The 25432-nt window shown below is 42.6% G+C and overlaps 1 protein-coding gene across 2 annotated transcripts in view; it reads left to right on the forward strand.

The window, feature by feature from the left end:
* Positions 1-6604: 6604 nt before the first annotated feature.
* Positions 6605-25432, forward strand: part of LOC121558010 (RNA-binding Raly-like protein) — a 63701-nt gene continuing 44873 nt past the window's right edge. Inside the window, exon 1 of one of the 2 annotated variants that reach the window (XM_041871496.2) lies at positions 6605-6896. In XM_041871496.2, coding sequence (XP_041727430.1) covers positions 6857-6896 — 40 coding nt within the window. In that variant the 5' untranslated portion in view covers positions 6605-6856. The remainder of the gene's footprint in view (positions 6897-25432) is intronic. The other variant, XM_041871495.1, reaches the window with a different exon arrangement.

Here is a 25432-nt window from a genome sequence, read left to right on the forward strand (position 1 = left end):
TCTGTGCAGAAGATCTAGGTGCTGCTGTAGGCCCTCCTTGGTTGGTGACAGAAGCACCAGATCATCAGCAAACAGAAGACATTTGACTTCAGATTCTAGTAGGGTGAGGCCGGGTGCTGCAGACTGTTCTAGTGCCCTCGCCAATTCGTTGATATATATGTTGAAGAGAGTGGGGCTTAAACTGCATCCCTGTCTCACCCCACGGCCCTGTGGAAAGAAATGTGTGTGTTTTTTGCAATTTTAACCACACACTTGTTGTTTGTGTACATGGATTTTAGAATGTCGTATGTTTTTCCCCCAACCCCACTTTCCATCAATTTGTATAGCAGACCCTCATGCCAAATTGAGTCAAAAGCTTTTTTGAAATCAACAAAGCATGAGAAGACTTTGCCTTTGTTTTGGTTTGTTTGTTTGTCAATTAGGGTGTGCAGGGTGAATACGTGGTCTGTTGTACGGTAATTTGGTAAAAAGCCAATTTGACATTTGCTCAGTACATTGTTTTCACTGAGGAAATGAACTAGTCTGCTGTTAATGATAATGCAGAGGATTTTCCCAAGGTTGCTGTTGACGCATATCCCACGGTAGTTATTGGGGTCACATTTGTCTCCACTTTTGTGGATTGGGGTGATCAGTCCTTGGTTCCAAATATTGGGGAAGATGCCAGAGCTAAGGATGATGTTAAAGAGTTTAAGTATAGCTAATTGAAATTTGTGGTCTGTATATTTTATCATTTCATTGAGGATACCATCAACACCACAGGCCTTTTTGGGTTGGAGGGTTTGTATTTTGTCCTGTAGTTCATTCAATGTAATTGGAGAATCCAGTGGGTTCTGGTAGTCTTTAATAGTTGATTCTAAGATTTGCATTTGATCATGTATATTTTTTTGCTGTTTGTTCTCTGTTATAAGGCCAAAAAGATTGGAGAAGTGGTTTACCCATGCATCTCCTTTTTGGATAGATAGCTCTTCGTGTTGTTGTTTGTTTAGTGTTTTCCAATTTTCCCAGAAGTGGTTAGACTCTATGGATTCTTCAATTACATTGAGCTGATTTCTGACATGCTGTTCCTTCTTTTTCCGTAGTGTATTTCTGTATTGTTTTAGTGATTCACCATAGTGAAGGCGTAGGCTCAGGTTTTCTGGGTCTCTATGTTTTTGGTTGGATAGGTTTCTCAATTTCTTTCTTAGGTTTTTGCATTCTTCATCAAACCATTTATCACTGTTGTTACTTTTCTTTGGTTTTCTGTTAGAGATTTTTAGATTTGATAGGGAAGCTGAGAGGTCAAATATACTGTTTAGGTTTTCTACTGCCAAGTTTACACCTTCACTATTACAGTGGAACGTTTTGTCCAGGAAGTTGTCTAGAATGGATTGAATTTGTTGTTGCCTAATTGTTTTTTGGTAGGTTTCAACACTACTTTCCTTCCATCTATAGCATTTCTTAATATTATTCAGTTCCTTTGGCTTTGATGCCTCATGATTGAGTATTGCTCTGTTCAAGTAGTCTGTGATTTTGCTGTGGTCTGATAGGGGTGTCAGTGGGCTGACTGTGAACGCTCTGAGAGACTCTGGGTTGAGGTCAGTGATAAAGTAGTCTACAGTACTACTGCCAAGAGATGAGCTATAGGTGTACCTACCATAGGAGTCCCCTCGAAACCTAGCATTGACGATGTACATACCCAGTGTGCGACAGAGTTGCAGGAGTTGTGACCCGTTTTTGTTGGTTATGTTGTCGTAGTTGTGCCTAGGGGGGCATATGGGGGAGGTAATGCTATCACCTCCAGGTAGGTGTTTTTCCCCCCTGTGCATGAGGGTGTCAGGTTCTTGTCCAGTTCTGGCATTTAGGTCGCCACAGACTAGTACATGTCCCTGGGTCTGGAAATGATTGATTTCCCCCTCCAGGATGGAGAAGCTGTCTTCATTAAAGTATGGGGATTCTAGTGGGGGTTTCTAACCAAATGTAAAATGTTCCTGTTTTGATTAATTTAATAGAGTGAGTTAGGTCTACTCTATACCAAATTAGTATACCCCCTGAGTCCCTTCCCTGTTTCACACCTGGTAGTTTGGTGGATGGGACTACCAGCTCTCTGTAACCTAGAGGGCAACCAGTGGGTCCGTCTCCTCTATACCATGTTTCTTGTAGGATGACAATGTCTGTATTTCCGATTTCTTTGGTGAAGTCCAGATTCCTGCTCTTTAGGCCAAAGGCAGATGACCTCAGGCCTTGGATATTCCAGGATGAAATAGTGAAGGCTTTGTGATCCATAAAGTGTCTAATGTTGTTGGTTGTGTGGTTTGGCCTCAGGCCAGTAATTGTGAGCAGAGCCTGCTGAACATCTGGTAAATGCCATTAGCTTGGGCTAGTGTAAGAGTGGGTGTTGGGCCTGTTTGCCTGCTCACGGCCTGGGCGTATGTGTGGCTTTCATGTTGAGGCCCTCTTTGTGGGAGTGGGGGGCTTGGGGTGGGTAGGAGGGGCATAGGTCTGATCTGAGGGGGCCTAAATGGGGTGTGGGCATGGTTGACTTGGGGGGAGTTAATTGGTGGGGGTGGGGGGTGTAGATGTGGTTGATGGTGCTGTGGTCTGGATGTAGGTCCTCTCTGCGGGGGCTCTCTCTCTCTCTATCGCTCTCTCTTTCCCCCCTTTCTCTATCGCTCCCTCTCCCCTCTCTCTCTCTCTCTCTCTCTCTCTCTCTCTCTCTCTCTCTCTCTCTCTCTCTCTCTCTCTCTCTCTATCTCTCTCTCCCTCTTTCCCCTCCCTCTGTCTCTCTCTACTGGATCAGGATCATCATACCTTATTTATCCTCAAGTATCTCCACTGTTAACTCATCCAGTTGTCACCCACAACACCCACATTCTCTGTATGACGTGTGTGTGTGTTTGGTGTGTGTGAGTGCGTGTGTATAATGTGATGATGGCACCGGGGAAGATGGCTGCCGTTTTACAGCCCTCTAACCAATTGTACTATTATGTGTGTTTTTTCGCGTTATTTGTAATTTATTCTGTACATAATGTTTCTGCCATCGTCTCTTATAACCAAAAAGAGCTTCTGGATATCAGGACAGCGATTACTCACCTCGTATTGGACGAAGATTTTTTCTTCAACGAGGCGGCCGCAAAGGATATCCTACAGACACCCGACAAGGCCCAAATCCCCGTCATTCGCAGGAGAAAGAGACAGAGATATCGTGGACGTAGGTCGGGGTGCCTCATATGGATCCGATGGCGAGCGAGTAAACTGCCTCTTCCATCAATCCTATTAGACAATCTTCAATCATTGGAAAATAAATTAGATGACCTACGATTACGCTTATCCTACCAATGGGACATTAAAAACTGTAATATCTTATGTTTCACAGAGTTGTGGCTGACGACAACATGGACAACATACAGCTAGCGGGCTATACGCTACATCGGCAGGATAGAACGGCTGACTCCGGTAAGACAAGGGGTGGCGGTCTGTGTATATTTGTAAACAACAGCTGGTGCACAAAATCAAATACTAAGGAAGTCTCGAGGTTTTGCTCGCCTGAGGTAGAGTACCTTATGATAAGCTGTAGACCACACTATTTACCAAGAGAGTTTTCATCTATATTTTTCATAGCTGTCTATTTACCACCACAAACCAATGCTGGCATTAAGATTGCACTCAATGAGCTGTATAAGGCCATAACTAAACAGGAAAACGCTCATCCAGAGGCAGCGCTCCTAGTGGCCGGGGACTTTAATGCAGGGAAACTTAAATCTGTTCTACCTAATTTCTACCAGCATGTTAAATGTGCAACCAGAGGAAAAAAAACTCTAGACCACCTTTACTCCACACACAGAGACGCATACAAAGCTCTCCCTCGCCCTCCATTTGGCAAATCTGACCATAACTCTATCCTCCTGATTCCTGCTTATAAGCAAAAACTAAAGCAGGAAGCACCAGTGACTCGGTTGATAAAAAAGTTGTCAGATGACGCAGATGCTAAGCTACAGGACTGTTTTACTAGCACAGACTGGAACATGTTCCGGGATTCTTCAGATAGCATTGAGGAGTACACCACATCAGTCACTGGCTTCATCAATAAGTGCATCGATAATGTCGTTCCCACAGTGACCGTACGTACATACCCCAACCAGAAGCCATGGATTACAGGTAACATCCGCACTGAGCTAAAGGGTAGAGCTGCCGCTTTCAAGGAGCGGGACTCTAACCCGGACGCTTATAAGAAATCCCGCTATGCCCTCCGTCGAACCATCAAACAGGCAAAGAGTCAATACAGGACTAAGATTGAATCATACTACACCGGCTCTGATGCTCATCGGATGTGGCAGGGCTTCACTATTACAGACTACAAAGGGAAGCACAGCCGCGAGCTGCCCAGTGACACAAGCCTACCAGATGAGCTAAACCACTTCTATGCTCGCTTCGAGGCAAGCAACACTGAAGCATGCATGAGAGCACCAGCTGTTCCGGATGACTATGTGATCACACTCTCCGTAGCCGATGTGTGTAAGACTTTTAAGCAGGTCAACATTCACAAGGCAGCCGGGCCAGACGGATTACCAGGACGTGTACTCCGAGCATGTGCTGACCAACTGGCAAGTGTCTTCACCGACATTTTCAACATGTCCCTGACTGAGTCTGTAATACCAACATGTTTCAAGCAGACCACCATAGTCCCCGTGCCCAAGGACACTAAGATAACCTGCCTAAATGACTACCGACCCGTAGCACTGACGTCTGTAGCCATGAAGTGCTTTGAAAGGCTGGTCATGCTCACATCAACACCATTATCCCAGAAACCCTAGACCCACTCCAATTTGCATACCGCCCCAACAGATCCAGAGATGATGCAATCTCTATTGCACTCCACACTGCCCTTTCCCACCTGGACAAGAGGAACACCTACGTGAGAATGCTATTCATTGACTACAGCTCAGCGTTCAACACCATAGTGCCCTCAAAGCTCATCACTAAGCTAAGGATCCTGGGACTAAACACCTCCCTCTGCAACTGGATCCTGGACTTCCTGAAGGGCCGCCCCCAGGTGGTAAGGGTAGGTAACAACACATCTGCCACGCTGATCCTCAACACGGGGGGCCCTTCAGGGGTGCGTTCTCAGTCCCCTCCTGTACTCCCTGTACACCCATGACTGCATGGCCAGGCATGACTCCAACACCATCATTAAGTTTGCCGACGACACTACAGTTGTAAGCCTGATCACCGACAATGATGAGACTGCCTATAGGGAGGAGGTCAGAGACCTGGCCGTGTGATGCCAGGATAACACCTCTCCCTCAACGTGACCAAGACAAAGGAGATGATTGTGGACTACATGAAAAAAAAGAGGACTGAGTACGCCCCCATTCTCATCGACGGGGCTGTAGTGGAACAGGTTGAGAGCTTCAAGTTCCTTGGTGTCCACATCACCAACAAACTATCATGGTCCAAACACACCAAGACAGTCGTGAAGAGGGCACGACAAAGCCTATTCCCCCTCAGGAGACTGAAAAGATTTGGCATGGGTCCTCAGATCCTCAAAAAGTTATTCAGCTGCACCATCGAGAGCATCCTGACTGGTTGCATCACCGCCTGGTATGGCAACTGCTCGGCCTCCGACCGCAAGGCACTACAGAGGGTAGTGCGAACGGCACAGTACATCACTGGGGCCAAGCTTCCTGCCATCCAGGACCTCTATACCAGGCGGTGTCAGATGAAGGCCCTCAAAATTGTCAAAGACTCCAGCCACCCAAGTCATAGATTGTTCTCTCTGCTACCGCACGGCAAGCGGTACCGGAGCGCCAAGTCTAGGTCCAAAAGGCTTCTCAACAGCTTCTACCCCCAAGCCATAAGATTCCTGAACAGTTAATCATGGCTACCCGGACTATTTGCACCCCCACCCCATCTTTTTACGCTGCTGCTACTCTGTTAATTATTTATGCATAGTCACTTTAACTCTACCCACATGTACATATTACCTCAACTACCTCAAGTACCTCAACTAGCTGGTGCCCCCGCACATTGACTCTGCACCGGTACCCCCCTGTATATATAGCCTCCCTACTGTTATTTTATTTTACTTCTGCTCTTTTTTTCTCAATACTTTTTTGTTGTTGTTGTTTTATTTTACTTTTTTATTAAGAAATAAATGCATTGTTGGTTAAGGGCTGTAAGTAAGCATTTCACGGTAATGTCTACACCTGATGTATTCGGCGCATGTGGCCAATACAATTTGATTTGATTTGATTTGATCCCTGTGTGATATGAGGTCAGTGGTGAGCTCCTCTCTTCATCTCTGTATGTGGCTCCACTGTGTCCTCAGATTCATGCTCCTCTCTTAGACCCCTGCCCTCCCCTGTCCCCCTTCACTCCCTCAGCCCCCGGCTGTGGATAGAGTTACCCTCTCCTCACCACACCCTACACACACACACACATACACACACGCACACACACACACACACACTTCTTGGCAGCTCTCTCTTTGCCTGGGCAGACTCTATAAGCCCTGAGCCCCAGCCAGGCTCCCGTTGCTGTGAGAAAACCAGCTGCACACTTACACTAACCCCCCCTGCCTGCTGGGAGCTAATGGGCTAACCCAGTGCTTCATCTGTCCACCCCCGCTGCAGAAGGACTGATGGTACATACTGTTGGTGTTGCTCTAACTGCTCTGTCATTGATTCAGTAGGAACACAGTCGTCAGTCCACAGCCTGCCTGCCTGCAGAGAGAGAGCGAAAACAGGAAGAGAGATAAAGAGGACATAAGGAGAGAGGAAAAGAGAGTGATTGCGAGAGAGAGAAGCAGGGAAAGCATCCAGCCATCTGTCTGTCTCCATTCTGCAAGCCACAGCCGCCCTCTTTGTTTGGCGTCCCTGATATGACCCTGTTTAAAAGTGAGCACCACCGCAGCCCACGATGTGAGTATGCCAGGCTATAGATACCACTATGTGTATCTGTGTCTCTATGTTTCAGTGTGTATGTATGCATCTCCTACTCACTCTCTCTCTGCTTCTACCTCCCTTCTACCTTCTACCTCCCTCCCTGTTTTTGTCTCTCCCCGTCTATCCCTTTCTTCACCCCCCTTTTTCTGCTTTTCACTCCCCTTTCTTTCCCATCTCTTTTTCTCCTTCCTCCCTAATTTCTCTTGGTTTCTCTCCCACTGCCTCTCTATTCCCTGAATCCCTCAGTCCCTATTTCCCCTCTCCTTACTCTATCCCCCCTTTCTCTCTCCCTCTGGTATTTCCTCATGCCCACCCTTACGCCTGGCCAGGGATAACCCTGTCTAATGGAAGGAGAGACAGAATGAGAGAAGGAGAGAGAGAAGGAGTGAGTGAGGTAGTGAAAGGATCCTGAGTTGAGGTGACAGGAACTCGGCTGTTTACTCTCCGAACACAGCTGTGCTTAACCAAGGACTGGAGAGGTGTGTTTGAGAGGACGTGGGTGTGATGAGAGCGTGTTATGTGTATGTCATTCATTTGTGTGTGTGTGTGTGTGTGCGCGTGTGCACGTGGGTGGGTGTGTGTGCTTGCGAGAGAGAGATAGCCAGAGAGAGAGAGAGTCAGACAGAGAGGAAGAAAGAGATCACTTATGCGTGTCTACATACATGCTACAGTATGTGTGAGCATGGGTGCATGAGATTGCGTTATGACAGATGTCCGTAACTGTGATAGTGTGTTGGCCAACAGAGTGGTGTTGGTTTTGAGGCGTCAGGCTGTGTGCTTGACAGGCTCTCCTGCAGTGCTAGACTGTGTGAATCGATTCTGTGCTTCAGCCGAGACCAGAGCAGCTCAGGAGGAAGAATAAGGGCACAGGGTCAGCTCTCTCTCACTGGAGCAGAGATGACAGGAGAGAGAGAGAGTCTTCAGGACCGAGGGCTAGAGCTGAACCTTCTACCCAGCTGTGCCTTCACTGGGGTTGTCAATAACTGTGGAGAGTGGGATTAGATCGGTGCACAGGGAAAGATGGTATTTCTATTGCATGTCTAACCCACTGCATACATGTGTGTGTGTGTGTGTGTGTGTGTGTGTGTGTGTGTGTGTGTGTGTGTGTGTGTGTGTGTGTGTGTGTGTGTGTGTGTGTGTGTGTGTGTGTGTGTGTGTGTGTGTGTGTGTGTGTGTGTGTGTGTGTGTGTGTGTGTGTGTGTGTGTGTGTGTGTGTGTGTGTGATTCTGGGACCTGGGGGATACCACTGTTTCTGATGTGTGAGCCAACACATTTTTCAGCTTTGATAGAGCAGTTATTAGATACTGGTATGCCTGTCTGTATGCCTGTCTGTCTGTATGCCTGTCTGCAACTAGAATATCGGACAGTCCAGAAAAAGAGAGAAAGGGCGAGGGGGCCGAAGACATTATTAAAGGCCCACTGCGGTCAAAAATGTGTTGTGTGTATATATATTTCCACACTATGAGGTTGGAATGATACTAAGAAATTGTGGTGACATCACAATGCGGTAAATGACTTAATAGACCAATAAGAAAGAGAGTTCCAAACCTCTCTGCCAATAACAGCTAATTGCCAGTTTTCCCTTCCCCACTCAGACCACTCCTAGACAGTCCTAGCAAAATTCTTGCTTGAGAAATTGCCCTTTGCTATGAAGCTTTTATTTTTATTTTTGACCATTTTAATTGAAAACAATCACAGCAACCAAGTTTCCATCTAACCATTTCATGCAGATAAATGACCTGATGCATTAAAAAAGTCACGACAGGCCTTATGGTAAAACTTCCCAATGTCGACAAAACTAAATACGCTAGACAACGTGGGATATTTATTATGTCTGTTAAAAAGATTATGCAACAATTGCGGTGGAAACGCTTTTAATGCGCAAATATTGACAGAAAAACCATAATGTCTCAGTAAACTTGGAGTCACGTGATGATGTTGTAGCCTACTACCATCACGACATGGAAAAATAAATAACTTAATAACTTATGTGGTTAAGTGCCGTGATGAGCTTCATGCAAATTTCCAATAAATATTGAGGGTAGGCTATTATTTAAATGATGCTGTTATCATGATGACCGGTGCTTGGCTGCCAATTCAAAAAATAAAAAATGATCTTGCTTTTTTCCATATCATCATATAACCTACCCTGTCAACTTTATCAGCAAACTTTTGTCTATAGAGCATGCGCCAAAACCAGATTGGGCAAGTATGCTATTTATCGCAACAGTTTTTGTGACAAAACCATACGTAGTGTTAAAAATGCAATGGAAACACATTCAACTTTAGTTTTTTATTCAGTACATGAAAACTGAGGGCTCGATTCAATCAGATCCGCTTTAGCCAACATCCACATAGCAGTTGTTTTGACGGTGTCTTAGGTGGAACTGCATTACAGCTGTCAAAACCACAAGTGGCTCCCTGCATTATACCTAAAGCGGACATTACCATTGGCGTCACGGAGTTGCATTAACAGAAATCCCATGCAGCCTTGTTTACAAGTTGAACACTGGAATGTGAGATGCAATCTACACCTCGATTAGGATCAAATCAAATCAAATGTTATTCGTCACATACGCCGAATACAACAGGTGTAGACCTTACAGTGAAATGCTTACTTACCTACTCTGTTAAGCGTAATTATTTATATATATCCTACGCTTTCTCGTTTCTGAACTTCTTATTCGAGTGGGGAGGGTGTGGCTTAGTGACAATGATCGCAAGAGCAGCTGCTCACTGATTTGACAGCCGACACCGCCAAAACATCGCTATGTGGTCTTCTGCTATCGCAGGTTAACGCTTGATCTGATTGAATCTAGGCCTTAAGCGCAAAAGTGCTTTTATGTGGACTGTCATCAAATGCAGCATTTTATCCGCTAAAAAGTCAGTTTGATTGAACCACACCTCTGGTGGGAAAATGGACATACAGTTGAAGTCGGAAGTTTACATACACTTAGGTTGGAGTCATTAAAACTAGTTTTTCAACCACTCCACAAAATTCTTGTTAACAAACGATAGTTTTGGCAAGTCGGTTAGGACATCTACTTTGTGCATGACACAAGTAATTTTTCAAACAATTGTTTACAGACAGATTATTTCACTTATAATTCACTGTATCACAATTCCAGTGGGTCAGAAGTTTACATACACTAAGTTGACTGTACCTTTAAACAGCTTGGAAAATTCCAGAAAATGATGTCATGGCTTTAGAAGCTTCTGATAGGGTAATTTACATAATTTGAGTCAATTGGAGGTGTACCTGTGGATGTATTTCAAGGCCTACCTTCAAATTCAGTTTCCCCTTTTGGTTGACATCATGGGTAAATCAAAAGAAATCAGCCAAGACCTAAGAAAATAAATTGTAGACCTCCACAAGTCTGGTTCATCCTTGGGAGCAATTTACAAACGCCTGAAGGTACCACGTTCATCTGTACAAACAATAGTACGCAAGTATAAACACCATGGGACCACGCAGCCGTCATACCGCTCAGGAAGGAGACGCGTTCTGTCTCCTAGAGATTAACGTACTTTGGTGCAAAAAGTGCAAATCAATCCCAGAACAACAGCAAAGGACCTTGTGAAGATGCTGGAGGAAACCGGTACAAAGGTATCTACAGTGGGGAGAACAAGTATTTGATACACTGCCGATTTTGCAGGTTTTCCTACTTACAAAGCATGTAGAGGTCTGTAATTTTTATCATAGGTACACTTCAACTATGAGAGACGGAATCTATAACAAATAAAAATCCAGAAAATCACATTGTATGATTTTTAAGTAATTAATTTGCATTTTATTGCATGACATAAGTATTTGATCACCTACCAACCAGTAAGAATTCCGGCTCTCACAGACCTGTTAGTTTTTCTTTAAGAAGCCCTCCTGTTCTCCACTCATTACCTGTATTAACTGCACCTGTTTGAACTTGTTACCTGTATAAAAGACACCTGTCCACACATTCAATCAAACAGACTCCAACCTCTCCACAATGGCCAAGACCAGAGAGCTGTGTAAGGACATCAGGGATAAAATTGTAGACCTGCACAAGGCTGGGATGGGCTACAGGACAATAGGCAAGCAGCTTGGTGAGAAGGCAACAACTGTTGGCGCAATTATTAGAAAATGGAAGAAGTTCAAGATGACGGTCAATCACCCTCGGTCTGGGGCTCCATGCAAGATCTCACCTCGTGGGGCATCAATGATCATGAGGAAGGTGAGGGATCAGCCCAGAACTACACGGCAGGACCTGGTCAATGACCTGAAGAGAGCTGGGACCACAGTCTCAAAGAAAACCATTAGTAACACACTACGCCGTCATGGATTAAAATCCTGCAGCGCACGCAAGGTCCCCCTGCTCAAGCCAGCGCATGTCCAGGCCCGTCTGAAGTTTGCCAATGACCATCTGGATGATCCAGAGGAGGAATGGGAGAAGGTCATGTGGTCTGATGAGACAAAAATAGAGCTTTTAGGTCTAAACTCCACTCACCGTGTTTGGAGGAAGAAGAAGGATGAGTACAACCCCAAGAACACCATCCCAACCGTGAAGCATGGAGGTGGAAACATCATTCTTTGGGGATGCTTTTCTGCAAAGGGGACAGGACGACTGCACCGTATTGAGGGGAGGATGGATGGGGCCATGTATCGCGAGATCTTGGCCAACAACCTCCTTCCCTCAGTAAGAGCATTGAAGATGGGTCGTGGCTGGGTTTTCCAGCAAGACAACGACCCGAAACACACAGCCAGGGCAACTAAGGAGTGGCTCCGTAAAAAGCACCTCAAGGTCCTGGAGTGGCCTAGCCAGTCTCCAGACCTGAACCCAATAGAACATCTTTGGAGGGAGCTGAAAGTCCGTATTGCCCAGCGACAGCCCCGAAACCTGAAGGATCTGGAGAAGGTCTGTATGGAGGAGTGGGCCAAAATCCCTGCTGCAGTGTGTGCAAACCTGGTCAAGACCTACAGGAATGGTATGATCTCTGTAATTGCAAACAAAGGTTTCTGTACCAAATATTAAGTTCTGCTTTTCTGATGTATCAAATACTTATGTCATGCAATAAAATGCAAATAAATTACTTAAAAATCATACAATGTGATTTTCAGGATTTTTTTGTTGTTTTAGATTCCGTCTCTCACAGTTGAAGTGTACCTATGATAAAAATTACAGACCTCTACATGCTTTGTAAGTAGGAAAACCTGCAAAATCGGCAGTGTATCAAATACTTGTTCTCCCCACTGTATATCCACAGTAAAATGAGTCCTATATCGATATAACCTGAAAGGCCGCTCAGCAAGGAAGAAGCCACTGCTCCAAAACCGCCATAAAGAAGCCAGACTAAGGTTTGCAACTGCACATGGGGACGAAGATTGTACTTTTTGGAGAAATGTCCTCTGGTCTGATGAAACAAAAATAGAACTGTTTGGCCATAATGACCATTGTTATGTTTGGAGGAAAAGGGGGGTAGCTTGCAAGCCGAAGAACACCATCCCAATCGTTTAGCACGGGGGTGCTTTGCTGCAGGAGGGACTGGTGCACTTCACAAAATAGATGGCATCATGAGGAAGGAAAATTATGTGGATATATTGAAGCAACATCTCAAGACATCAGTCAGGAAGTTAAAGCTTGGTTGCAAATGGGTCTTCCAAAACGACAATGACCCCAAGCATACTTCCAAAGTTGTGGCAAAATGGCTTAAGGACAACAAAGTCAAGGTATTGGAGTGGCCATCACAAAGCCTTGACCTCAATCCTGTAGGAAATGTGTGGGCAGAACTGAAAAAGCGTGTGCGAGCAAGGAGGCCTACAAACCTGACTCAGTTACACCAGCTCTGTCAGGAGGAATGGGCCAAAATTCACCCAACTTGTTGTGGGAAGCTTGTGGAAGGCTACCCGAAACGTTTGACTCAAGTTAAACAATTTAAAGGCAATGCTACCAAATACTAATTGAGTGTATGTAAACTTCTGACCCACCGGGAATGTGATAAAAGAAATAAAAGCTGAAATAAATTATTCTCTATTATTCTGACATTTCACATTCTTAAAATAAAGTGATGATCCTAACTGACCTAAGACAGGGAATTTTTACCAGGATTAAATGTCAGGAATTGTGAAAAACTGAGTTTAAATGTATTTGGCTAAGGTGTATGTAAACTTCCGACTTCAACTGGATATATATTTTTTATATCCGCATTAAAATCTGTCGCCAGTTTTATGGAAGTCTAGCTAGTAAGGTACTTAATTGTTACCCAGAAAAGATTTGATATTGAGATAAAAAACAGATGCATTGGACCTTTAAGGGTTATAGAGCTTTTAAAGAACAGAGAAAGAAAATCATTTACAAAAAGAACCGAGAAATCGAGAGAAAGACGGAGGGAGAGGATGAGAGAGGGAGGAAGAGTCCTCAGAGCGAAAAAGATAGAGAGAGATCTGGAATAGAACTAGATCCAGATGCTCTTCTCATGTGCAACAAACTGGTTGAATCAACGTTGTTTCAATGAATTTTGTCAACATATTTTGACGTGGAATCTACGTGGAAAATAAATTGGATTTAAAAAAACACCATCAACTGTAGTTTTGAGGGTGAAATTTCAACCACAGCATTATGCCATCATTGTAACCAATTTTCAACATAGACAAACCTTGTATAAAATATGTTGAACCTTTGAAACAACATTAGATCTTCAACGTTATAACCACTATCAGAAAAAAAACCTCAAGGCTGGGCAGCACCTCCTACTAGAGAGTTGATCTACAACTATTCATTTGTTCTCCCATCCAGGGTTTTAACCAAGCCCATCTTATATATTTGTCACTGACTACTACCAATGTGCTATCGTGAGAATGATTATTGAGAGATCTCTTAATAGCTAAATATATTCACTGTTTGTCTACAAATTAATAATTGGTATGTTGGATTCATGTCTCCATCACAACCAAAAATCTAAGTTAAAGAATGGGACTAAATCAAATCAAACTTTATTTAAAGTGCATTTAAAGTTTGATTAGATTTGCCTTATTCTTTAACTTAGATGTTTGGTTGAGATGGAGACATGAATCCAACATATCAATTATTAATTTGTAGACAAACTGGATATTGAATTTTTTTTGGTTGTCAGTACAACCAAATATCAACATTTGAAGGAGATCTTCTGCTTGGATAGTTCCATCTGTGGCACTGACTTAGTCTGGCTTTAATCCCAGTTTGTCTACAAATGTATAATTTATATGTTAGATTCACATCCCCATCTCAACCCAAAAGTTAAAGAATAAGACTAAATTAAATCAAAATAAACTTTAAATGCACTTTAAATCAATTTAGTCATATTCTTTAACTTTGATTCTTGGTTGAGATGGAAACGTGAATCCAACATATCAATGATTAATTAGTAGACAAACTGGAATTAAAACCAGATTAAGTCAGTGGCACAAAAGACAAATCTCCTTCAAATGTTTATTTGTTTGCGTTGATAACCAAACACAATTCAATGACACGTTTGAAATACAGTAAGTAGCCTATTAACTTGTCAATAAGTTAACAAATGATAGGCCTATGTTGGATTCACATCTCAAACTAAACGCAAAATAAAAGTTAAAGAATAGGATTAAGCCAGTGGCTCAGAAGAAACTATCCAAGCATTAGATATCATTTAAATGTTGATATTTGGTTGTCAACCAATACACAATTCAATAATACTTTTGTAATACAGTAAATAGCCTAAAGTTAAGGCTATCTTACAAACTAATGTAACAGTATTTATTCAACCTTAAAATGAGTAACACACCCATGGCCACATTTTGAGGTTAGCCTACTGTAACTATAAATGTCTTCTTATGTAATCATAGAAAGCTTGCACGTTTAAGACAGCATGCAAAGGTCGCAGGTCTGAAAAGATCTTCACAATTGCTATAATAATCTGCACAGAATCTTGAACAGAATTGATCACTTGCACTAGGCCTACAGTGGCTTGCGAAAGTATTCACCCCCCTTGGCATTTTTCCTATTTTGTTGCCTTACAACCTGGAATAAAAATGGATTATTTGGGGGTTTGTATCATTTGATTTACACAACATGCCTACCACTTTGAAGATGCAAAATATTTTTTATTGTGAAACAAACAAGAAATAAGACAAAAAAACTGAAAACTTGAGCGTGCATAACTATTCACCCCCCCCAAAGTCAAAACTTTGTAGAGCCACCTTTTGCAGCAATTACAGCTGCAAGTCTCTTGGGGTATGTCTCTATAAATTTGGCACATCTAGCCACTGGGATTTTTGCCCATTCTCCAAGGCAAAACTGCTCCAGCTCCTTCAAGTTGGATGGGTTCCGCAGGTGTACAGCAATCTTTAAGTCATACCACAGATTCTCAATTGGATTTAGCACCATCCATCATTCCTTCAATTCTGACCAGTTTCCCAGTCCCTGCCAATGAAAAACATCCCCACAGCATGATGCTGCCACCACCATGCTTCACTGTGGGGATGGTGTTCTCGGGGTGATGAGAGGTGTTGGGTTTGCGCCAGACATTTTCCTTGATAGCCGAAAAGCTCAATTTTAGTCTCATCTGACCAGAGTACCTTCTTCCATATGTTTGGGGAGTCTCCCACATGCCTTTTGGCGAACACCAAACGTGTTTGCTTATTTCTTTCTTTAAGCAATGGCTTTTTTCTGGCCACTCTTCCGTAAAGCCCAGCTCTGTGGAGTGTACGGCTTAATGTGGTCCTATGGACAGATACTCCAATCTCCGCTGTGGAGCTTTGCAGCTCCTTCAGGGTTATCTTTGGTGTCTTTGTTGCCTCTCTGATTAATGCCCTCCTTGCCTGGTCCGTGAGTTTTGGTGGGCGGCCCTCTCTTGGCAGGTTTGTTGTGGTGCCATATTCTTTCCATTTTTTAATAATGGATTTAATGGTGATCCGTGGGATGTTCAACGTTTCTGATATTTTTTTATAACCCAACCCTGATCTGTACTTCTCCACAACTTTGTCCCAGACCTGTTTGGAGAGCTCCTTGGTCTTCATGGTGCCGCTTGCTTGGTGGTGCCCCATGCTAAGTGGTGTTGCAGAATGTGGGGCCTTTCAGAACAGGTGTATATATACTGAGATCATGTGACAGATCATGTGACACTTAGACTGCACGCAGGTGGACTTTATTTAACTAATTATACGACTTCTGAAGGTAATTGGTTGCACCAGATCTTATTTAGGGGCTTCATAGCAAAGGGGGTGAATACATATGCACGCACCACTTTTCCGTTATTTATTTTTTAGAATTCTTTGAAACAAGTTATTTTTTTCATTTCACTTCACCAATTTGGACTATTTTGTGTATGTCCATTACATGAAATCCAAATAAAAATCCATTTAAATTACAGGTTGTAATGCAACAAAATAGGAAAAACGCCAAGGGGAATTAATACTTTTGCAAGGCACTGTATGTACTTTTAACGTAATCTCAACTACAATCCAGGTCATTTGGTTCTGCTATAAGATAAAGCACAGTGATAATACATTAAGTTGTTGTATAAATACAAAATATCTGACATTGTTTTCCCATTTGAACTTTGTTGTGCTTTTAAATGGTTGAAAGCGCAGTGATAACACATTTAGATGACAACTAAACCAAAAATCTGTTTTTCCATTGGAATTTGGTTGTGCTTTTAGATCGGGGTAGGCAACCCTGTTCCTGGAGTGTCGCAGGTACTGCAGGATTTTGTTCCAACTAGGGTCCACACCTGACCAACTGAGATAATTGATCAGTTCAGTGATTGCCTATATTCAACACACCTGGTCTTCCAGGTCGGTTAAATCAAAAACATGAAGTGCCCCTCGGAACTCCAGGACCAGGGTTGCCTACCCCTGTTTTATATGGTTGAAAGTATAGCGATAACACACAGGGAATTCAACAAACTTCTGGCTGTCTTTTTGAGTGGGTGAATAAAGGTTGAAATCTTATTGATCAACATCTCAACCAAATATTACCAACATTTCCACGTTGAAATTATGTGGTGTGCCCAGAGGGGACGCACCACAGGCTCTATCCTATTCTCTCCTCTTCTAATAATTTAATATTGAGGTTCACTTCCATTTTCAAGTTTTGGCATATTCAGTCCAGCAACATAGCACCCTGCATCTCACTGCTGGTTTTCCTCTGAAGCTAAGCAGGGTCAGTCCTGGTCGGTCCCCGTATGGGAGACTGGAAGTGGTGAAAATAGAAGTCTCGTTTGAAGAAAAACATTAATGAAGGAAAAAGACGTGAAAAATGTATGTGACATGTTAATTTAACCTCATTGAACGTACATTATGTGAAATACGTGATTTTTAACCCACCACTTCCAGCTACATCTGGTCTCCTATCCAGGGACCGACCTGCATAGCTTCAAAGGTAAACCAGCAATGGGTTGCAGGGTGCTATGTTGCTGGAATGAATGTGCCAGTTTTGCTTGATATTAGTAGCACAAACATAACTCACTCACTAGACTATTACACCATATACTGTAATAACATTATTCCTCTATTAAAGGTGTTTAAAGCGGTAACCCTTAATTGAAACCTTAACAAAGTGTTCTCCCCCACACAGTTTCAGTAAAAAGCTGAGGGATGGGGCTGGAGAAATGCAACCACTCTCAAATCCATAGAATACACTATTGGTGCAAGGACTGACCATCCATGATATCAAAATTATAGTTTTTAGGCTATACAATGGTTGTTTACATTTACTTTGTTTACAAACATTGGGCTAAATCAAGCTTATATTTTGGGTTCTGATGGGGTACGACAGCTGAACTAAGCAAGAGGCACTTACAGTGCCTTCAGAACGTATTCATACCCCTTGACTTATTCCACATTTTGTTGTGTTACAGCCTGAATTCAACATTGATTAAACAGATTGTTTTTTTCTGCAATCTACACACGATACCTCATAAAGTGAAAACATGTTTTTAGAAATTCTAGCAAATGTATTGAAAATGAAATATATAAATATCTCATTTACATAAGTATTCACACCCCTGAGTCGATACATGCCAGAATCACATTTGGCAGCGATTACAGCTGTGAGTCTTTCTGGGTAAATCTCTAAGCGCTTTACACACCTGGATTGTACAATATTTGCACATTACTTTTTTTAATTCTTCAAGCTCTGTCAAGTTGGTTGTTGGTCTTTGCGAGACAGCCATTTTCAAGTCTTGCCATAGATTTTCAAGCCGATTTAAGTCAAGACTGTAACCAGGCCACTCAGGAACATTCAATGTCTTCTTGGTAAGCAACTCCAGTGTATATTTGGCCTTATGTTTAAGATTATTGTCCTGCTGAAAGGTGAATTTGTCTCCCAGTGTCTGTTGGAAAGCAGACTGACCAGGTTTTCCGCTATGATTTTGCCTGTGCTTTGCTCTATTCCGTGTATTATTCTACCCCCCAAAAAAAACTCCCTAGTCCTTGCCAATGACAAGCATACCCATAACATGATGCAGCCAGCACCATGCTTGAAAATATGGAGAGTGGTACTCAGTGATGTGTTGTGTTGGATTTGCCCCAAACATAACGCTTTGTATTCAGGACATGAAGTTAATTTCTTAGCCAATTTTTTTGCAGGTGTACCTTATTGCAAACAGGATGCATGTTTTGGAATATTTGTATTCTGTACAGGCTTCCTTCTGTTAAACTCTATAACTGTTTTAAAGTCACCATTGGCCTCATGGTGAAATCCCTGAGCGGTGTCCTTCCTCTCCGGCAACTGAGTTAGGAAGGATGCCTGTATCTTTGTAGTGACTGGGTGTATTGATACACCATCCAAAGTGTAATTAATAACTTCACCATGCTCAAAGGGATATTCAATGTCTGCTTTAAAAATCTACCAATAGGTGCCCTTCTTTGTGGTCTTTGTGGTTGATTGTGTGTTTGAAATTCACTGCTCGACTGAGGGACCTTACAGATAATTGTATGTGTGGGGTACAGAGATGAGGTCAAACTCATGTTAAACACTATTATTGCACACTATTATTGAGTCCATGCAACTTATTATGTGCCTTGTTAAGCAAATGTTTACTCTTGAACTTATTTAGGCTTGCCATAACAAAGGGGTTGAATTCTTAATGACTCAAGACATTTCAGCTTTTAATTTTTAATGAATTTGTAAAAAATTCTAAAAACATAATTCCACATTGACATTATGGGGTATTGTGTGTAGGCCAGTGACACAAAATCTCAATTGAACCCATTTTAAATTCAGACTCTAACACAACAAAATATGGAAAAAGTCAAGGGGTGTGAATACTTTCTGAAGGCACTGTATACGTTATATTCTTCAAGAATCAATGGGTACATATCATTAATTAAGTCCAAAAATGGATGTAGCAACTACGGATTGCCCCTTTAACAGGCAGTGACCTTCATAAAGCACAACCATTTCGCCATTTCAACGTGATCCATTAACCTGCCCCCCAAAAATGTATTCTGTCCACTGTTACGCGAATGTCCCGCAAAATCTTTCCCTTTTTAAATGTCGTCACCCTAATTCCACCGGTGGAAACATTGCTACTGCAACATGTTAACACCATCTATTCACATGTGAGGAAAATAACCTTATTTTAACCCCACATGTGAATCTGCAATTCAACATGTGAAAGTGAGATTTTCACAGTTGGCGTTTTCTTACATGTGAAACTACAATTTTGATTTTCACTTTCACGTGAAAAACAATCATGTGAAAAATTATCACATGTAAAAATCTAATTTGCAGTTTCATATGTGAAAAAATAATCACATGTGGAAGTGTTTCCACATATGAAACTGCAAATGTGATTTTCACATGTGAAAATGCAATTCCACATGTAAAAGGGAGATTTTCACATTTGAAAGCTTTTAACACGTGAAACCGCAAATTTGAAACTGCAATTCACATGTGATGTGAAAACATGTTATTCTTCTCACATGTGAAACTGCAAATTGACATGTGTTTTTTTTGTAAGGGTGTATGTAGTGAGAGCCATTACAGTAGATCCATTAGAGATGAGACGGTATGAATAAGTAAACACAGCAGCACCAGTAGGCTCACCAGACAGTCCCCCTGAGACTGGTCCACCCAGAGCACGTCTCCCCACAGTGCCACCCTGCCTCACTCCCTTCACACCAGGGAGAGACCTACATGGCTAATATCTCTCTAAAGCTCTCAGAGGGCCGAGTGTATGGTGTCCTTACAGCATACAGTATACCTGTTTATTACTAGCAAAAGTCATATGGAACGTTGAATTAAGTATGTCTAAGAATGCGTTGAGAGAGGTACGGCCAGGCAGCTTGTATCAGAAACTCAGCCGCTACAGTGGTTCTGATCTTTGAGTATGCTGCGCTGCCATGCCCCTGAGCCAGTGTGTGTGTGTGTGTGTGTGTGTGTGTGCCCATGGCTCCCTGTCTCTATGTGAGCTGACTGACTGAGGGGCTGAGTGACTGAGTGATTGAGTGATTGAGTGATTGAGTGATTGAGTGACTGAGTGACTGAGTGACTGAGTGACTGACTGATTGATTGATTGACTGACTGACTGATTGACTGACTGGTTGACTGACTGATTGACTGACTGACTGACTGATTGACTGATTGACTGTGTTCAACACTAGGGAACTAGCTGGGGCGTATTCTATAGGAAAATTGAAGTGTTTTTTCTTGAACCTCAATTAACATAAATTATTAGAAGAGGAGACAATAGAATAGAGCACGTGGTGTCCCCACTGGGCACACCACGTCATTTCAACGTGGAAATGTGGGTAATATTTGGTTAAGACATTGATCAATGAGATTTCAACCTTTATTTTCCCACTCGAAAAGACAGCCAGAGGTTTTTTGAATTCCCCATGTGTTATCACTATGCTTCAACCATCTAAAAGCACAACCAAATTCCAATGGAAAAACTATGTCAGATTTTTGGTTTAGTTGTCATCTAAATGTGTTATCACTGCGCTTTCAACCATTTAAAAGCACAACAAAGTTCAAATGGGAATACAATGTCAGATATTTTGTATATATACAACAACTTAATGTATTATCACTGTGCTTCATCTAATAGCAGAACCAAATGACCTGGATTGTAGTTGAGAGTACATTGAAAGTACATACAGTGAGGGAAAAAAGTAGTTGATCCCCTGCTGATTTTGTACGTTTGCCCACTGACAAAGAAATGATCAGTCTATACTTTTAATGGTAGGTTTATTTGAACAGTGAGAGACAGAATAACAACAACAAAATCCAGAAAAACGCATGTCAAAAATGTTATAAATTGATTTGCATTTTAATGAGGGAAATAAGTATTTGACCCCCTCTCAATCAGAAAGATTTCTGGCTCCCAGGTGTCTTTTATACAGGTAACGAGCTGAGATTAGGAGCACACTCTTAAAGGGAGTGCTCCTAATCTCAGTTTGTTACCTGTATAAAAGTCACCTGTCCACAGAAGCAATCAATCAATCAGATTCCAAACTCTCCACCATGGCCAAGACCAAAGAGCTCTCCAAGGATGTCAGGGACAAGATTGTAGACCTACACAAGGCTGGAATGGGCTACAAGACCATCGCCAAGCAGCTTTGTGAGAAGGTGACAACAGTTGGTGCGATTATTCGCAAATGGAAGAAACGCAAAAGAACTGTCAATCTCCCTCGGTCTGGGGCTCCATGCAAGATCTCACCTCGTGGAGTTGCAATGATCATGAGAATGGTGAGGAATCCGCCCAGAACTACACAGGAGGATCTTGTCAATGATCTCAAGGCAGCTGGGACCATAGTCACCAAGAAAACAATTGGTAACACACTACGCCGTGAAGGACTGAAATCCTGCAGCGCCCGCAAGGTCCCCCTGCTCAAGAAAGCACATATACAGGCCCGTCTGAAGTTTGCCAATGAACATCTGAATGATTCAGAGGAGAACTGGGTGAAAGTGTTGTGGTCAGATGAGACCAAAATGGAGCTCTTTGGCATCAACTCAACTCGCCGTGTTTGGAGGAGGAGGAATGCTGCCTATGACCCCAAGAACACCATCCCCACCGTCAAACATGGAGGTGGAAACATTATGCTTTGGGGGTGTTTTTCTGGACAGGACAACTTCACCGCATCAAAGGGACGATGGACGGGGCCATGTACCGTCAAATCTTGGTTGAGAACCTCCTTCCCTCAGCCAGGGCATTGAAAATGGGTCGTGGATGGGTATTCCAGCATGACAATGACCCAAAACACACGGCCAAGGCAACAAAGGAGTGGCTCAAGAAGAAGCACATTAAGGTCCTGGAGTGGCTTACCCAGTCTCCAGACCTTAATCCCATAGAAAATATGTGGAGGGAGCTGAAGGTTCGAGTTTCCAAACGTCAGCCTCGAAACCTTAATGACTTGGAGAAGATCTGCAAAGAGGAGTGGAACAAAATCCCTCCTGAGATGTGTGCAAACCTGGTGGCCAACTACAAGAAACGTCTGACCTCTGTGATTGCCAACAAGGGTTTTGCCACCAAGTACTAAATCATGTTTTGCAGAGGGGTCAAATACTTATTTCCCTCATTAAAATGCAAATCAATTTATAACATTTTTGACATGCGTTTTTCTGGATTTTGTTGTTGTTATTCTGTCTCTCACTGTTCAAATAAACCTACCATTAAAATTATAGACTGATCATGTCTTTGTCAGTGGGCAAACTTACAAAATCAGCAGGGGATCAAATACTTTTTTTCCTCACTGTAGGTCTAGTGCAAGTGATCAATGCTGTTTGAGATTCTGCGCAGATTATTATAGTAATTATAAAGAGCTCAACAGACCTGCGACCTTTGCATGCTGTCTTGAACATGCACGCGTTCTATGATGACATAAGAAGTCTTTTATAGTTACAGTAGGCTAACCTCAAAATGTGGCCATCGATGTGTTTATTTTTTTATATTTTTTTTTTAGGGGGTAGATCAACTTAATATTGCAGATAGATTGTAACTTCCATCAATGTAATTGTCTGCATCACTTCCAATCCCCCATCGATGTGTTACTCATGTCCGAAAACCACGTATCTGACTCATGAACATTTCAAAGAAATTAACAATTCACGTGTCTGAAAATAATGTGTGTTCTTTTCACGTGATTTTTTAATGTGTTGTTTTGTAAGAGCAATAATGCAACTGTCAGGAACATTATGATGTACCTTCTCTACTGTCTTTCTAACATATTCTCTCTCTCCCTCTATCCCCCTTTCTCTTTCTTTCAACTGTCTCTCTCCCGTCTCTTTCTCCGTCCTCTCTCTCCCTCTCACGCCCACTCCCCGTCATGCTGCTGTGTTAGGCCTATTGTTATGACAGTGATGTTGGTGATTGCTCAGCTTGTGATATCTTCAGTAACGACCCTGTCAGCAGACTCTGATCTGAGATCAGATGGACCAGGACTGCTGTCAGAGAAAGCAGATGGGAGGGATCCAGGAAGTCAGATCTGAGAACAGCTGTGTGTCAGCATGATGTGAGCAGGAAGGTGGGCTTTGCTTTAACAGTCCCGTTTGACAAACTACCCACTCTGCCACTGCAGAATGCCAGCCTCCTGTGTGTCTGTGTGTGAAAGGCGGTGCCACTTGTCAAAAAGACACAGGGCTCCACGCTGTGCAGGATCCCCCACAATTAATCTGTTCCTGGAGTGCACAAAACTGCCAAAATGTCACTCCACTCTCTCCACAGCTCAGGGCTTTTATTACATCATCTTTTCCACATCGGGGGCTTGACTCCCGGTTTAAGAGGTCACAGCATTTGCCTGAGTAAAAAAACAAATAAAAAACAAAGCCTAATTCCAAGTAGGATGTTTTTGTTTATGCAAATCCTCCTCTCTTCCAGGTAATGTGATTTAAGATGGCTTTAGATACGAGCATTTACCATGGCTGGTGGTGAGGCAGAGTAGAGGTCGGTGGGAGAGGCAGGAGCCAACAGTCAGTCAGTACACGGCAGTAGGGATTATGGATTTATAATCCTGTGGTTATGATTGCAACTCATTTCATGTGACCTTGGTCTTGTGACCTCTGCTACAATTTGGTCACACTGACAGACAGACGCTGGCTGCAGCCGCTGGTTTGATGACACATCTCTGTTTCAGTTTACTGGTTTTGTGGTTGATGAGATTCTACACTGAGTCCTCCACCCTTTCTGCCCTCTTTGTCATCATGTTCACAGACTTCAACACAGAGATTGTGGAGATAAACTCATGAACAAGGGATAATTAGCATCGAGGTCAATAGTGGGGTTGAAAAAGTGGACTTAGTGTTTCTTACAATAGTTAATTCCTACCCCTGCTGTTGTACTCTAATCAGAAATTCCATAAGGAATTGAATAGAAAAAATATGCATAGAACATCTTGTAGATGACTGTTTGTTTTTTACTGTAGGCCTGTGTTCATGCTATACAGTGCCATCTGTGTAGGCTTGCAAAATTCCAGGAATTTCCCAAAATTCCCAGGTTTTTCAGAAATCCTGGTTGGAGGTTTCCGGAATTTCTGCTTATTCTCACCTGATTTCAGGAATCTTTCAACCGGAATTTTGCAACCTACATCTGTGTTTGTGTGTCCATCCCACATCCTGACTTGGGTTGAGTAATCTGCTCAGGGTGCCTGGCCTACTCGTGTGTGTGTGTGTACTGGCTGCACTGTGGTGACTGTCCTATAGCCTCACCCACATATGTGTATGTGACCACTTTGAGTCCCTTTTGAGTCTGTTAGCATCCTCCCTGGTGTTTCCTTAATAGACTCTCAATCTGAGTATGTCCGGTGGGTCCTCTGTTTACAGACCCCTCAACACAAAATGCTTTTCCACCCCCATAGTGCTAATGCCACCTCTGGAAGCCTGCCATTTAGACAACAACAACAAAACACATAACCATAAGTGTAAAAAAATTGGCACTCTTGTCACTCTAGTCCTGTTCTATCCCCAGCAGACATTACAAGCTTTGTGGTTGTGTTTTTAGATGTTTTTAGTGTTGAGAGGCATCCTGGTATGTGTTTGGATTGAGATCACAGTGGGAAAGCTAATTGCATTGTATTGCTTTTGTTTCCTTTCATCTCTCCCCGTAATTATTGTAGTTCCTTGAAACCAAATTAGTTTTATTTTCATACTGCATTTGACTCTGTTACAGGCCATTTAGAAATAGTACATGTTCTCATCAAAGTATTAGCTATGGAAGGCAAAGATACTCACATCAACAGACAAGCACACTTTGCATAACACAATTTTAGGTCACCATCAGCTGGAAACACTGCAATGTCTATTCTTACAAAATCAATAAAGATACAGAATATCTGAATAGCTAAATGCAGAGCAGGAAATGAGAAAGTGGTCAGGGGCAACTTTTGCCTTCAACAGGAAAAGTAAAGAAATCACTGGAGGACGTATTTTAAGAGATCCTGTTTTTCTACAGTCAAAAGATTACAATAGCCACAAGGCTGTTGACAACCAAAGCAACCATGACTGCAGTTGTTTAACATAGCAGTCAATCTATTTTCTGTAGTATCAAAATTATTAAATGTTTTGTTTCATGTAATAAAGTTT

This window comes from Coregonus clupeaformis, unplaced genomic scaffold, assembly GCF_020615455.1.
Source record: "Coregonus clupeaformis isolate EN_2021a unplaced genomic scaffold, ASM2061545v1 scaf0302, whole genome shotgun sequence".
Lineage (NCBI taxonomy): Eukaryota > Metazoa > Chordata > Actinopteri > Salmoniformes > Salmonidae > Coregonus > Coregonus clupeaformis.